Source organism: Leishmania mexicana, chromosome 13 (assembly GCF_000234665.1).
Source record: "Leishmania mexicana MHOM/GT/2001/U1103 complete genome, chromosome 13".
Lineage (NCBI taxonomy): Eukaryota > Euglenozoa > Kinetoplastea > Trypanosomatida > Trypanosomatidae > Leishmania > Leishmania mexicana.
The window spans coordinates 197,286-210,375 of record NC_018317.1 but is presented as its reverse complement, the minus strand read 5'-3'; the positions used below and the strand labels follow the sequence as shown (position 1 = coordinate 210,375).

General features: G+C 64.5%; 2 protein-coding genes across 2 annotated transcripts; both read right to left on the bottom strand.

Annotated features, from left to right (window-relative positions):
- Positions 1-1,132: 1,132 nt before the first annotated feature.
- On the bottom strand, positions 1,133-5,389 carry LMXM_13_0700 (putative kinesin; the record flags this gene model as incomplete). Its single annotated transcript, XM_003873222.1, has 1 exon — positions 1,133-5,389. One exon carries the CDS (start codon positions 5,387-5,389, stop codon positions 1,133-1,135), a length of 4,257 nt encoding a protein of 1,418 aa, XP_003873271.1.
- Positions 5,390-8,704: 3,315 nt separating this feature from the next.
- On the bottom strand, positions 8,705-11,569 carry LMXM_13_0690 (conserved hypothetical protein; the record flags this gene model as incomplete). The annotated part of the gene is made up of 1 exon (XM_003873221.1): positions 8,705-11,569. One exon carries the CDS (start codon positions 11,567-11,569, stop codon positions 8,705-8,707), a length of 2,865 nt encoding a protein of 954 aa, XP_003873270.1.
- Positions 11,570-13,090: the final 1,521 nt, after the last annotated feature.

Below are 13,090 nucleotides of genomic sequence, written 5' to 3'. Positions count from 1 at the left end.
CTTTTGGCTGCGTGCACGCGCGCATGTCGGTTTCCTTTTCGTGCGGGATCCGCAATCCCTGATGGCAGGGAGGATACACCTTTCCGTGCGTCGTATCTCAGGGCCCAGTACCCACACACACACACACACACACACCCAGCCTTGCCAAATGCCGAGCCACTTCGGGTGGTGTGACGGGGTCAAGCACCTACGATGTGGGGAGGTTAGAGCGATGTATCCGCTACTGATGGCAGCGGTGAGGCTCCTTGGATGGGGTGGCGCCGTCGCGACCTGCGACACTGAACACACGTCTGTGCCATCCATGTGATGAGCAGCGTATCAGCGTGACTAGAGCGCATCCCGCCCCCCGGCCCTCACTGCCCATTGGTGGGGGGGAGCCTGAGCCACCCCGGTGGGGGTGCTGCACCGCGTGGCGGCCGGCATGATTGGGAGCGGCTGCAGGGCGGGTAGTGGTTAGATTTGGGGGGGGGGTGCAGAGGCCGAGCGTAGATGACTGGGTCAGCGCATTGCCGCACCGCATGTCCACGGCTGCTTCGCATCATTCAATGGGTGCCTGTGGCAAGGCGGGGTTCAGCTCGTGTTGTGTGGCAGAGAAAACGGATGTGTTGTCAACATATAAACGGATCAACATGCCTTGGACTATGGGATCAAGACCGAAAACAACATCGGGAAGAAGTGATTGGCGAACGGCACGTCATGGCGGCACCGCACCGTGCACACGCAAGCCCCCGATGAGGCGATGTGAATGTCAGCCGCCGACCCCCCTCCCTCAGCCATGCCCCGACGCCCGTGAACACGACACGCGCCCAATACCCCCCCCCCAACCTGGCCTCCCCCCAACCCCGAGGCGGCGCGAACGCCCCGTACCCCCTCCCCAAACGCCGAGGGGCGTGCTGGACTGGCCGGGCACCCGTGGGCAAAGATGAGGGGCGGATTTTTTGTGGGGTGCTGGGCAGGGTTTGGCGGGGGGCCGGGGCGGGGTTGCCTTCGCGCCCCGGGCCTGGCGTGGCACACGCGCACGGCGGCAATCGCAAGCCGCGCCGCCCCGTTTTATTTTTCGTCCTGTGTAGCCGAAGCCCAATGCACAGCATCCTTACCCATACACGTCATCCCCCACCCCCTTTGTGCGCCACTACGCTCGCTTGGCCTTGCCGCCGTCCTGCGATGCGTCGTGGATGCGTTCAGCAAAGGTTAGCGTGGCGTGCACCTCGGAGAGCATCACCGGCGCCTGGTGAGCGAACACCGACTGCGCCGCCGCACGCGTGCGTGGGCCTTTGCGGTCGTGCAGGCTCGCCGGCAGCACCACCTCCGACACGCTGCACGGCTGCACGCACGCCAGCACCAGCGACTTGCACGGCGCGCCCAGCGCAGACTGCAGCAGCTGCGTCGTCTTGCACGTGCGGAACGGCACGTGCGGCGGCGCGGCACGCCAACACCGCCACCACTGCGCACCTTCCTCCTCAGCTACGTGCTTGTCCATGAGCGCCAGCTCGCGCCTGCGCAGTGCAAGGCCGTCCTCGTGCCCGCTGCGCTGCCGGGTGTCGCGGTCACCGCTGAGTTTCGTGAAGCGTGGCTGGAGGAAGACCGGCGGGCTGCGCGACAGCGTGACGCCTGGGCAGTTCACCATCGCTCCCCAGCGCTGTACCAACGCGGCAGCCGCTAGTGGTGGCGTCCCGCCACCGCCGCGCTGCTTCCTCGGCTGCCTCGCCGCCGCTTCTGCCTCGCCCTGGCGATCACGGCGGGGATGTGCCCGCGCCAACGCCGTCAGCACCTCCGACACGGCGCTCAGGCTCGAGTGGATGTACTGCGCCTCCTTCAGCGCGTCGCCTGTGACACCGCTGAGCTCGATGCGCTCGCTGCCGGCAAAGTCAGTGAAGAGCAGCTCCGCGACACAGGTCAGCGATGACGCTGGCGCTGCCGGCTGGGCGCTGGTTGCTCCTTCAGAAGGCATCGCGAGTGCGGCGCGCAGGAAGTCGTAGCCCTTCGGCTTGCCTGCAGCACCCGTGGCGTCCGCAGACGCTGCGGCATTGCCGATCAGAGCGCCGATGCCCGGTACCTCCAACGCGGATGCCACAGAAGTGGCTGACGCCCACTGCATCGCAACGCTCGACGACTTCGCCGGCATGACGGGCCGCTGCACCTTGACTCGGAAGCGCAGGAAGAGATGGCTGCGGCTCGACTGCGCCCCCCGAAGCGTGGCGGCGGAGCGGCGGCGGTGGAGACCGAGGTGGATCGCCTGCAGCGCCTCCGTTGCTGAGCGCACCTCCATCTCGCTCGCCTTGACGCGCCACTGGGGCTGCTCTGGCTGCTGCGCCGGCAAGTGCGAGACAGTGGCTGACCCGTCTCTGACAGCGCCACGTCTGTCTGTGGATGGCGGCAACAACTCCAGCTGCAGCTCCGTCAGGTTCCCCGGGTTGCTGTTCTTGATGTGCGGGGCGGGCAGCCACCCGGCGTTCCATCGAGGCCACGCCGCCCACGAGGCCTTGCTGCCGGGTTCAGTGGTGCCTGCAGCACTCGGAGGAGGGGTTGGCAGCAAGTCGTACACGTGATCATTGTACACCTCGTACATGGAGAAGACGATGGACTTCACCACTGGCCCGCTGGCCTTGCCGTGCGGCGACTCGCTGCGCAGGTGCGCCGTCAGCCACGCCACCGCGCGCGGCAGCAGCCCATCACCCTCCTCGATCCCGGCCCGCTCCCGCCAGCCGCATTCCTCTCGTGCGTGCCGCTCCGCACTGCGCTGCCGCCGCTTCGCAGCCTCAGTCTCGGCCAAGAACTCGAGCACCTGAGCCTCCCTCGCCGCGTCGGCGGGGTCAAGGCAGCGGGTAATACCCCGGCGCCCCGGCGCCCCCACGGTAGTGACGCCGTTCGGCATGCGGCCGACGTCGTCGCCTTCGCTGTGGCTTCGGCTGCTGCTGAGGTCAAAGTCACTGAGCACCCCAGCGCTGGCGGACTCTCCGCCGACTCCGTGGGGTTGCGGCGGCAGCACACCCTTGCTCGCTGTCCTCACGGACTGCGGTGGCAGCTGCGCGGCGCGGGAGCCGAACAGCGCAAATGTTTTGCCGCTGCCGACAGCGCCGAATGCCAGGACGGCGACGTTCTGCCCAGTGCGGCACATGTGCTCGAGCAGCGGCTGCAGCTGATCCTCGAAGAGGCGCTGCTGCGACCCTGCGTTGGCGGCGTTGTAGGCCGCCCAGAGCGCGTAACGGCGACGCAGATCGCGCGGCGGGTCGGTTACCTCTACCACACACGGGACAGGCGCAATCACTTGTTGGGTGCCGCGGGCAGGATCCGGCGAGCCCTCCAACACGCGGACGCCGTAGCCGCCGTCGAGCTCTCCCGCCTCAGCGGACGCGAGCACCGACGCAGGGAGCCAGGAGCGCTCGTTTGGCGGCCTCAGCCGCGCCACCACCCGCAGACAACCGCGCTGCTCCTCCGCCGTGCACTGGCGCACTTGGGCCTCCCACCGCAGGCGAGCCACCTCCGCCTCCTTCAACACGCGTTGCCGCTGCAGCGCTTGCAGGCGGGCCTTCTGGGTGTGATAGCCGGCGATGGAGGATAGGCAGTGAAGGGTGAGCGCCTCGCCCTCATCCTCCAGCTCACGCAACAGCGCGCTCGGCATGGCGTAGTGCGTGTCCTTGTGGAACTGCAGCACGCGCAGCCAGTGGCTAAGCAAGTCTTCGCGATGCTCGCCGAGGCGAGCACGCACAGCATCCACCTCCACAGCGGCGGTCTCCTCCTGGGCCTCTCGCAGCGCACGCAGAAGGCCTGCGGACTCCTGCGCCCTCAGCGCACCAAGGCGCGCCGTCAGCAGCGCCTTTTTCTCCTCCTCGAGCACCCGACACCGCTGCTGCAGACGTGTGAGGAGGCGTCTCTGCTCGGCGGCAGCCGCGGCGGCGATGGAGCTCCGCTGAGTGTCGTAGATTTCCTGCGCGGTCAGCTGCAGCGGGGGTGATGACGGTAGCGGCGCTGACGTCTGCAGTTGCGGGTGGTCGGTGGGTGGCGCAGGCAGGACCGACGCCGGCACAGCCTGTGAGCCTCGATCAGACGCGGCGGTATTCTGCAGTGCGACTGGCACCAAATCCGACGCGGACGACGTCGGTCGCGGTTCAGCCGAGGGCGCTGCACGACGGGGACATAGTGAGGTAGACGAGGACCTGTCGTCGGCGGCGGAGGCGCGGGGCAAGCTGGGCGGTGCGTGCCGCCTGTGTGTAAGGGGCTCCTCGGTGGCTGCTAATGAGTCTTGACTAAAGGCAGGCGACGTAAAGGCAGCGGAGAGGTGCGGCGTCAACATTGATGATGCAGAGGACGGCGTGCGTGCACCAGCAGCAGAAGCAGTCTCTCCTCTCACAGCTGCGTCGCCCTCATGTACGTGTGGATGTCCGCTGATGGGGCTGTATGTGGTGGTCCTCCGGTGCCAAGGCCGCTGTGTGTCCTTGACGGTGTGCAGGCTCGACACCTGCCTGCTGGCCGATGTGGTCTCCTCCTCTGATAGCCGTGCAGACACACCAACGCCGCCATGCCTGCTTGGCAGCCACGACGATGGTATCCGCTGCCTCGACACGAGCTTGTCCTCATGCGCGCTCGCGTGAAACGCGGACAACAGCGTGACCGCACACCGCGGCCTCGACTTGCTGGTCGTTGCCGTTCCACTGGTGCGCACGAGCGCGTACGACGAGGCGCTGTCACGGGTCCCAGCCACGTTGTCGACGTCGCTCCGTAAACCGACGTTGGAAGGCGCACCTCCCGCGCCGCGCGGAGACGGCACTGTCGTCGCTGTCGGGGTGGCTTGCGTTCTCCAGAGTTTCTCTTCTTCGGTAGGGTCGCTATTCACTGCCTCCAGCGCAGACAGGCGTGCGCTCGCCGCGCTAACCGCGGAGGTTGACGGCAGTGGCATCCCCTGCTCTGATGGCAGCGCCACAGACCGAGGCGGCGAGTCGGCAGAGCCGCGGTGCACCTCCACGACCGCGCCATTTGGCAGCGTCACGGCATCGCTGTCATCGAGTGGCACGCCATCAAGCAGGAGCAGCAGAAGCGGGTGCGACTGCACTGTCGAGTCCCCCGTGTGGGTGTTGGGTGAGGCCAGGAGCAGGTTGCGCACGGTGCGCTGCAGTGCACCGTGCGTCACGGACGTCAAGGGATGGAAGGGACCTCGTAAGGCAACCGTGATATGAAAGTGGTCACCACTCGCCACATCCACCACGAAGATGTCGCCGTAGCATGCAGCGCGATCCGGTGCGCTGGCGCTGGTGTGACTCACCGTTGCTGCAATCGTGGCACGTGAGCCTTCCAGCGATGGCGACCGGGTATCCTCAAGTCGACGGTGGTGGCGTGTGCTGCTGGTGCTGCGGCGGCGGCTGCCATGTGAACTGCACGATGCACTACTCATTTTGGGGCCGCAGGAGTTCGGTCCCCTCCCTCTCGAACACGCCGCCAAGCAAGCACAGCGCTGGCGTCAACACGTCCAAGAGGAGATAGGCGAGCAGCGGATCGAGCGGTGACGATGAAGGCGAATGCGAAACGGAAGGGGAGCACCTCCGCGCAAGAGTGGATGCGGTGAAGGAGCGCGGTGGCGTGAGCAAGATAGACCACACCCGTGCGTGTGTGTGTGTATGTGTGTATGTGCGAGGAGGGGAGGAAGGAATCTATCGGTCGAACTCTGTGATAGCATGCAAGATGCGACAGCGATGCTGTCAGCTCAATGGGCGCGTGTACGCGTGTGCAGAAGAAAGTCTACGTGTGTGTGTGTGTGTGCGTGTGCGGTGGATGGCTGGGGGGCGAGGAGTCGGGTGCGCGATGGGGTGACGAGACTGCCAACGCGCGTGACCCTCCGACTTCTTGTACCCTCTCGCAAGCCCCTCCCCTTTTCTCGTGCGCCGCACCGCTCTACTGCGGGTGCCTCCTGTTGGCCAACGCTGTCTGTCAGGTTTATGTGAGGGTAAAAGTACATGCGCACGTCACATTCTAGGGGGACAGGAGGGGGGGGGGGCAGGTCAACCGTAGACGACCCATAAACAAAGGCAAGAGAAAGCGGATAAGGAGAGCGCATGAGAAGAGTACCCGCTCACGGCATAGCGGTGCGGAAAGTCAGCTGCCGGCTGCGTCGATGTGTGGGGCACGTGTGTCGGCGCACATCTCAGCCAGCAGGAGCGGAGCAGAGGGGGAGGGGGAGAATAACGAGAGGAGAGGGGGTGGGTCACGGCGTGTTGACCGCAGCTGCCGGCGCTCTGCATGGGCGCTTACAATGGCAGCTAAACGGCAGCACACAGAGTGCATGTGCGAGCACTCCATGAAGCCTTCAGTCCTTACTGCCACCCTTGCCCTCTCCTCTGCCCCTGAAGAGCGCGCACCTCTGTCGACTGCGGCCTTGACGACGCGCACCGTGCGTGCGAAGAGCGCACGCCTCACCACTACTAACGCATCAAGAGGTGCTCTCAGGTGCGCGTGTGGGGTGGGTGGGTGGGTGGGTGCTCGGTAAGAGGGAGAGAGCACAGCCGTCAACCACAGCGATGAGAACGAGGAGGCACACCAGCGAAGACGGAGAAAGGGGGAGAGAGAGATGCCCCCCTCCCCCTCCCCTCGGCCACCATTCGGCATCCCTTTTGGTTATTTTCCCTTTTAGGTGCTGTCTATGGAAGAAGATCATCAGCGCATCAACCGTGCACGCGCATACACCGAACGCGCCACGACAGCCATGCATCTGGGAGACGACGACGACAAAGATATACGCACATGCATCAGGGAGAAAGGATACGCGCAGCGGAGGCGGCCACGACTCACCGACCCGCCTCCTCTCTCGTGCACGTACAACCCTTTAGCGCCTCCACCCATCACAGAGTATCTTCGTGCTGTGTCTGTGTGTCTGTGCTTTAGCGGCACACACACAGGTATATGTATATATATATATGTATACATGCGCATGTATAAGACTTCCTCGCCATCATCTAACTGCCCGCACGTCACAACCTTCACTACTCTGTGCGCGGACGGGTGGTGTTGGTGGTGGTGGTGAGGACGTGTCTGTCTCTCCTTCGCCCTCCTATTCCCACGCCGCCCACGCAAACAACAGAGGCCCACGCATGCACAAACCTCTTCTCTCGCTTCTTACCACTCATCATCGTCACCGTTTAACACACATGTACATGGTTTTCAACATTACCAACCCCAGCGCACCGCTTCTTCGATGCTGCTCCTGCTGCTGCTGCTGCCCCACCCCCCTCTCCCCTTCCTTCCGCGGCAGCGACGCATGGGCATGCAAGAAAGGGGGAGGGGGTGCCACGTGGCCACCAGAGCCGTGCGCACACGGTACACACACGCCGGCCACCCAACACAAAGGTACCCATGCGCGCATGCCGGCGTTGGGGGTGGAGAGGGAGGGAGGGAGGGAGAGAGAGAGAGAGAGGGGGGTCAATGCGGCTCCGTTCTTGAAGAACGCATCAAAATACGTGCATACATGAAAGAAAAATAACCGTCCGAGAGAGAGAGAGTGGCAACACACACACACACACACACACACACACACACGCGCACACAAAGACGATGTGTGTAGGACACATGCATGAGAAAACCATGCCGTCTGAAGAGGAGGCACCACACACGGTGCGACGTATCTGCAGCGTCCGTCGTCCACCCCCACCCCTCCCAAAAAAAAAAAACGCACAAGAAAGCCCCACCCGAGGAGGAGCGAGAACATCACCCAAGCAACTCCCCCCTCCCCCTCGTAGGCACACACACAGGCACACAGAGAGAGAGGCACGAAATACGCCAGCAGAGAGGTGAAAAGGGGGGCAGGGGAGGAGGGGGAGGACGTCGTTTGCGTGAGACAAATGAACGCCATACGCGTACCTTAAAAAACAGAAGCGCGCAACGCCACGGTAGACGTGGTGGTCGACGGTTGTGGCAGCACAGACGATGGGGAAGGGGGAGGGGGGGGGGCATGTGGGCGAGAGAAACTGAGGCGCACAAGAGGGCAAAGAGAGAGAACAGACAGCGCAGTGGGACAACACCCTTCCGCCCCGCCCCATCCCCCCCCCCATCCTCCCACCCTCTCCCCACTGCTCCGTTGCGCTGACGTCGGCGCGGTGGGGTGAACAGTTTATCAACACATCGAGGCGAAACACACATGTAAGCAGGCACGACAACGACAGCAGCGGCCGTGCGCTCCCAGCGAAGAAGCCAAGAAAGCGGCGACTCAAGAGGGGGGCGTGAGGATGATGCGCTGGCAATGAAGAAGCTCAATACCCATGCATGTCTGCGTGCGCGTGTCTGTCTGCCTGCATCCACGTGGGCGCGTCGTGCCCATGCGCGTTGCCGAGAAACACCGCAGCCGAGAGCCCCGAGCACAACATGCGTAGGAAAACAAACAATTAAACGGCAAGCGCGCACAGAAGCAGCCGCAGACACCAACAACAGAGGAAGAGCGGGGCAACTTGACGACGTGCGCACACCGTACACAGCGTTTTGCTCAACCCGATGCACGGCAATGCGTCCTTGCACTCGCCCTCTCCCTTCGTCAGGGGGAGGGGAGAGGAGAGCAAGGGGAGAGGTGGAGGTTTCGCTGACAGAGAGCGGGCGAGAGTGAAAGCGCGATGCGTGTGGGTCACTGCACACACGGAGAGAAGGGGACCTCTTCGCTCCAATCCCTCGCTCCTGCACGTCACAAGCGAGGACGCCGCACCGACCGCATCAGCAGTGCATGGCGCCCTCAAGCGCTCTTCTCTGTCTGCAAGTGACTGGGGGCACCATCCTCGACACCACCAGACGCCGCCGCGGTCATCTCGGGTGTCTCCAGGCGAGCCATCCAAATGCGGCAGTGGAAGCGGGAGAAAAGCGAGGGCAGCAGAGGACGGAAGTCGACGCGCGTGGGGCTCTCGTAATAGAAGGTGAGCTTGGCCTTGTTGAACTGATACACGGCCGCCACCACCTTCACCGGCAGCCCAAGACGCGCGGCCGCCTCGCGGCACGGCTCCAACGTCGCCTCCGCCTCCTTGACGTCAGCGTACAGCCAGCGGTACTCCTCCTCCGCCGTGGCTGGTCGTAGCACAGGTGCGGGGCGGTCCTTGCGGCTGAGCGGCGATGTCGCCGAGGCCATTGTGGCCAGCGTGCCGGCAGCCCCATCACCGTCCAGCACGTCGCACTGCACGACGCGGCCCATGTCGATTCCGCGGTCCTCCTCGAACAGAACGCAGACTCCTCGCTTCAGTACCGCGGACGAGACAGCCGTGACACGGCGCTGCATGTGGCCCTCGATCACAACCGCATAGTTGGTCGCCCGCGCTGTCAGCGAGCGAGACTCAGCGGCACCTGCAGAGGCTGCGGAAGTGGCGCCGGAGGACCCCTGCTTTGTGCCACGTCGCTGCGAGCGCGGAACCGGCATCGCCCCTGCAGTCCCGGATGACATGAAGGACGCCGAGGACGACGACGGCAGCGGTCCCTGTGACGTGGCGGTCGCCAGCTCCGCCCCCGCTGCGTTGCTGCTGTTGCGCGCACTCTCTCCACGCTGAGGTGAAATGGCCTCAAGGCAGCTTGCAAGCGACCGCTGCGCGCCCTTCGGCGCCGCGCCACGCGAGTCCTTTGCCGGCACCGAAGTCTCCGCAGCACTGTGGTGATGCCGCGACGTCTCCGACGTGATCGTCGTCTTCGTGACCGCAGAAGAGTGGCCGTGATGTGCGCCGGGCGTGTTCGGTGTGTGGATGATGGTGGTGATGTTGCGGATCGCAGCGTTCTTGGACGCGCTAGGACGGGCCGACGGGACCCGCTCGACCTCAGGTGTCTTGAAGGCGGCGGGGGTGGCAGCTGTAGCACCCGTCTCACCAAGTGCGGCGTTTTGGATGCTAGACTTGTTCGGCGTGATGGCAGTGGCAGCAGCGGCGGACGAGGAGGCGTGTCCTTTGGTGGTGGTGTTCGTCTGGATTTGTGCAATGAGCTGCATCATGGCGCGCTGAAGGTGGGCGTTGCTGCTGCTGCTACCGCTGCTGTGCTGCTGCTGGACTACGCGGGTGTGCCGCGTCGACTCGCCCAAGCCGGACTCAGAGTGAGCAACAGAGCTGTCCTCCCGCGACACGGAGCGGCAGTGCGCGCGGCCGGTGGATGCGTCGCCAGAGGCAGCGGCAGCCGCCACGAACGGAGAGCTCTCAGCCGCCAGCACCTTGGCCGGCGTCGTCGTTGGGGTCACGGTGTCGCTGCGTCGCCCCTCGTCATCCCTGTCATCGCCGCAAGCAGGCAGGCCGCGGCGCGTGGAGCCGGTTAGTCCCATAACCGACCCCGTCCGGTCCCCTTCTGTGCGCTCATCGGTGCACCCCAGGCAGGTGTGTAAGCGCTTCATTGTGGATGCACCGCCGTCGATGCTGGGCGTGACGGACGTTCGCGCCTTGTTACCGTTGCTGGTACCGACGGTTGCCGTGGATATCATGGGTGAGCGGCGTTTGGGGGTCTCATGTGTGGTCGTCTCCGTCTCGCTCGCCGTGGCCGTCGTGAACGCAGACGTGTGTCGCTGGGCCTTCGCGGCCGGCTTGGCAGTGGCGGCGTCGTTCGCGTTCTTGCTGCTGGGGCGCTGAGAAGATGCCCCATTCGCGCTCAGGGCGGCGCGGGTAGTTGCAGAGACCGGCTCGTAGAGCAGCTGCTCAGCCTCGGCGTAGCGCTGAGAGCGCTCCGCGAGCCGTGCGTCTTGGCTTGCCAGGACAGCCGCGGTGGCTGCCGAGATACGGCGCTGCGAGGGCTGCTGGCTGGCCGAGTTGGACGCCTGGCGCACCTTCTGCGTCTCTCCCTCCTTCCTGTCCTGTGCCAGCGTCGGTGGGGACCACGGCACTGCAGCGGCAGCGCCAATGGTCGTCGGCTCTGGTGCTGTTTCGGCCCCTGCGTGGTGGTCGTCGCAAGCCTCGCTGACGCGGTCAACGTCGTCGCCGTCGGCTTGCTCCTGTAAAAGGGCGAGAGGAGTCATGGAGGTGTTGCCTGTGGCAATGTCGATGAACTGCGAGTGGAACACTGGAACCGACGGTCCGTACACGGCTTTGGCGGTTGACGACGCCGCGACCGGAGTCTTGCGCGTGGCACAGCGCTGCTGCGGCTCCAACTGAGTGGGTGGCGGAGCAGCTGCCGTCCCCGCGGGGACGGCAGAGTTCGGCGCGGCGGCGACCGAGGCGTATGGATCGGTGTGCTGAAGGTGCGGCGCGGACGAAGCGGCGGCTGCGGCGGCTGCCCGCGCGTACGCGCCGCGCAGTTGATCGGACGGCTGTGTAGAAAGTGCAGAGCCACTCGCGGCGGTTGACGCGACGGAGGCAAGGGCGGCGCTACTGAGCAGCGAGTCCTGCTTTGCAGCCAAGGAAGGGGAGAAAGGCGACAGCATGGCAGTGGGATGGCCCGCATTCGACGACACCGCGAAGGCGAGCGGGGAGGAGACGGAGCTGCCGCCGCCTGTGCTGCCCATGTACATCAGCGAGGACGTGGCCGTGAATGAGAAAACGCTCTGCGTAGCAGCGGCGGAGGCGTTGTCGCCAGCATTACCGCACTGTTGCTGCTCCAAGTACTGATACGGAATGAAGGCTGGGGAGGACGCGTTCAGCGCGTGCATCGACGATGACGACGATGGCTCGCGTTGCACCTGCGCATCCTCCTCCAACAGCTGACGCTGCGCAGACGAGCGCGGGCCGCTGATGTGCACCTTCTGGTGCACGCTCGTTGGTCGGCCCTTCTCAGCGCCGGCGGCGGTGCCCTTCGGCATCGCTTCCGGCCGCGGCGCAGTGGCGCGGCGCGCGCTGGGACGACCGCCTTCGTGCCGCTGCGCGTTGTAAGTACTGCCACTTCCAGCGGCACCGCGTGTGTTGGCTGACTTGGACGACATGTCGTCCTTTTTTTCCCGCCACCAATACGTAAGCACGAGCGTGTGTGCGTGTATGCGCGCTCCGCCCAGCGGGATGATGACGCAGCCGAAGAATCCAGTTCGCGTTCTTGACCTCTTTGCCCCGGTGCGGTGTTTCCGTTAGTCTGCGTGAAGGAGAAGGTGCCTATACTGAGGTTAGCCGTGCTTGTATGGGTGTGTATGGGTGTGTATGGTGTGTATGGTGTGTCTGAGCTGGGCGTGCGGGTGGGTGATGGATGTATGGTCTATGCGTGCGTACGTGTGTGGGATGTGCCGCGGTCTCTGTACCTTGGCCAGAGAGCGACACGCGTGCTTTGAAGGGTGCAGGTATGCGTGCGCGGTTGGCGCGCTGGCGGAGGTGCGTGCGTATCGAGAAAGAGGAGGTGTACAGCAGGGATGCGCCCACGTGTACTCCAGTCCCCCAAAACAGTAACGGCCGGCGATATGGCGAGGCAGGCACAGAGAGAGAAAGTAGCAGTAGTGAGAGGCGAGGGGAGAGCAAGGGTAAGGATGTCAGGGTGCGCTCAACGACGACTGGACTGAGCTCCAGTGGCGGTGGTTGGCAACAGTTCAACCGCAGCAGCTGCAGCCGCGCCGGTGAGGGGGGGAGTGCGTGCAAGCACCAGCGGTTTCCATGTTTCGTGGACGCCTGCGATACTGTAGGCACGCGTGGGTATGTATGTATGTGTGTGTGTGTGTGGGTGCTGCTCAGCGCAAGAAAGTGGCGCAGCAGCGATCGATGCACAGGAAGGGGTGGGGTGGCAGGCAGACCGGCCATGGCAAAGAGGAATTGGGAGAAGGCGGCGGTGCAGGGAAGAGCCCTGGGACCATTCCCGACGCCGCTCTCTCTCCCCAGCCACGATTCCGCCTCCCTCGTTGCCCAGCATCCCCCCACCCCCCATCTCTCGCCACACACACACACACGCAAACATTGCGGGTCTCGTGCAACCCCCGACGCAGTGTCGCCGCGACTTCTCGATTCGTATTCCTCGTGACTTTGTTGCTTCGACACGCACTTCGTGGCGTCCATGGCGAAGTGTGAAGCGCCTGCAACAAACAGGCCGCCTCGCTCAACGTACGGGAGAAATAGAAAGAGTGCACGCACACACATACACCAGCGCACACCGAGACTAGCCCACACAGAAGGGAGACCGGGGGGGTGCAGGCGGAGGAGTCGACGAGAGTAGCAGGGTGGCCCACAATAGTCATCGCGCCATCCACACGGATACCGAC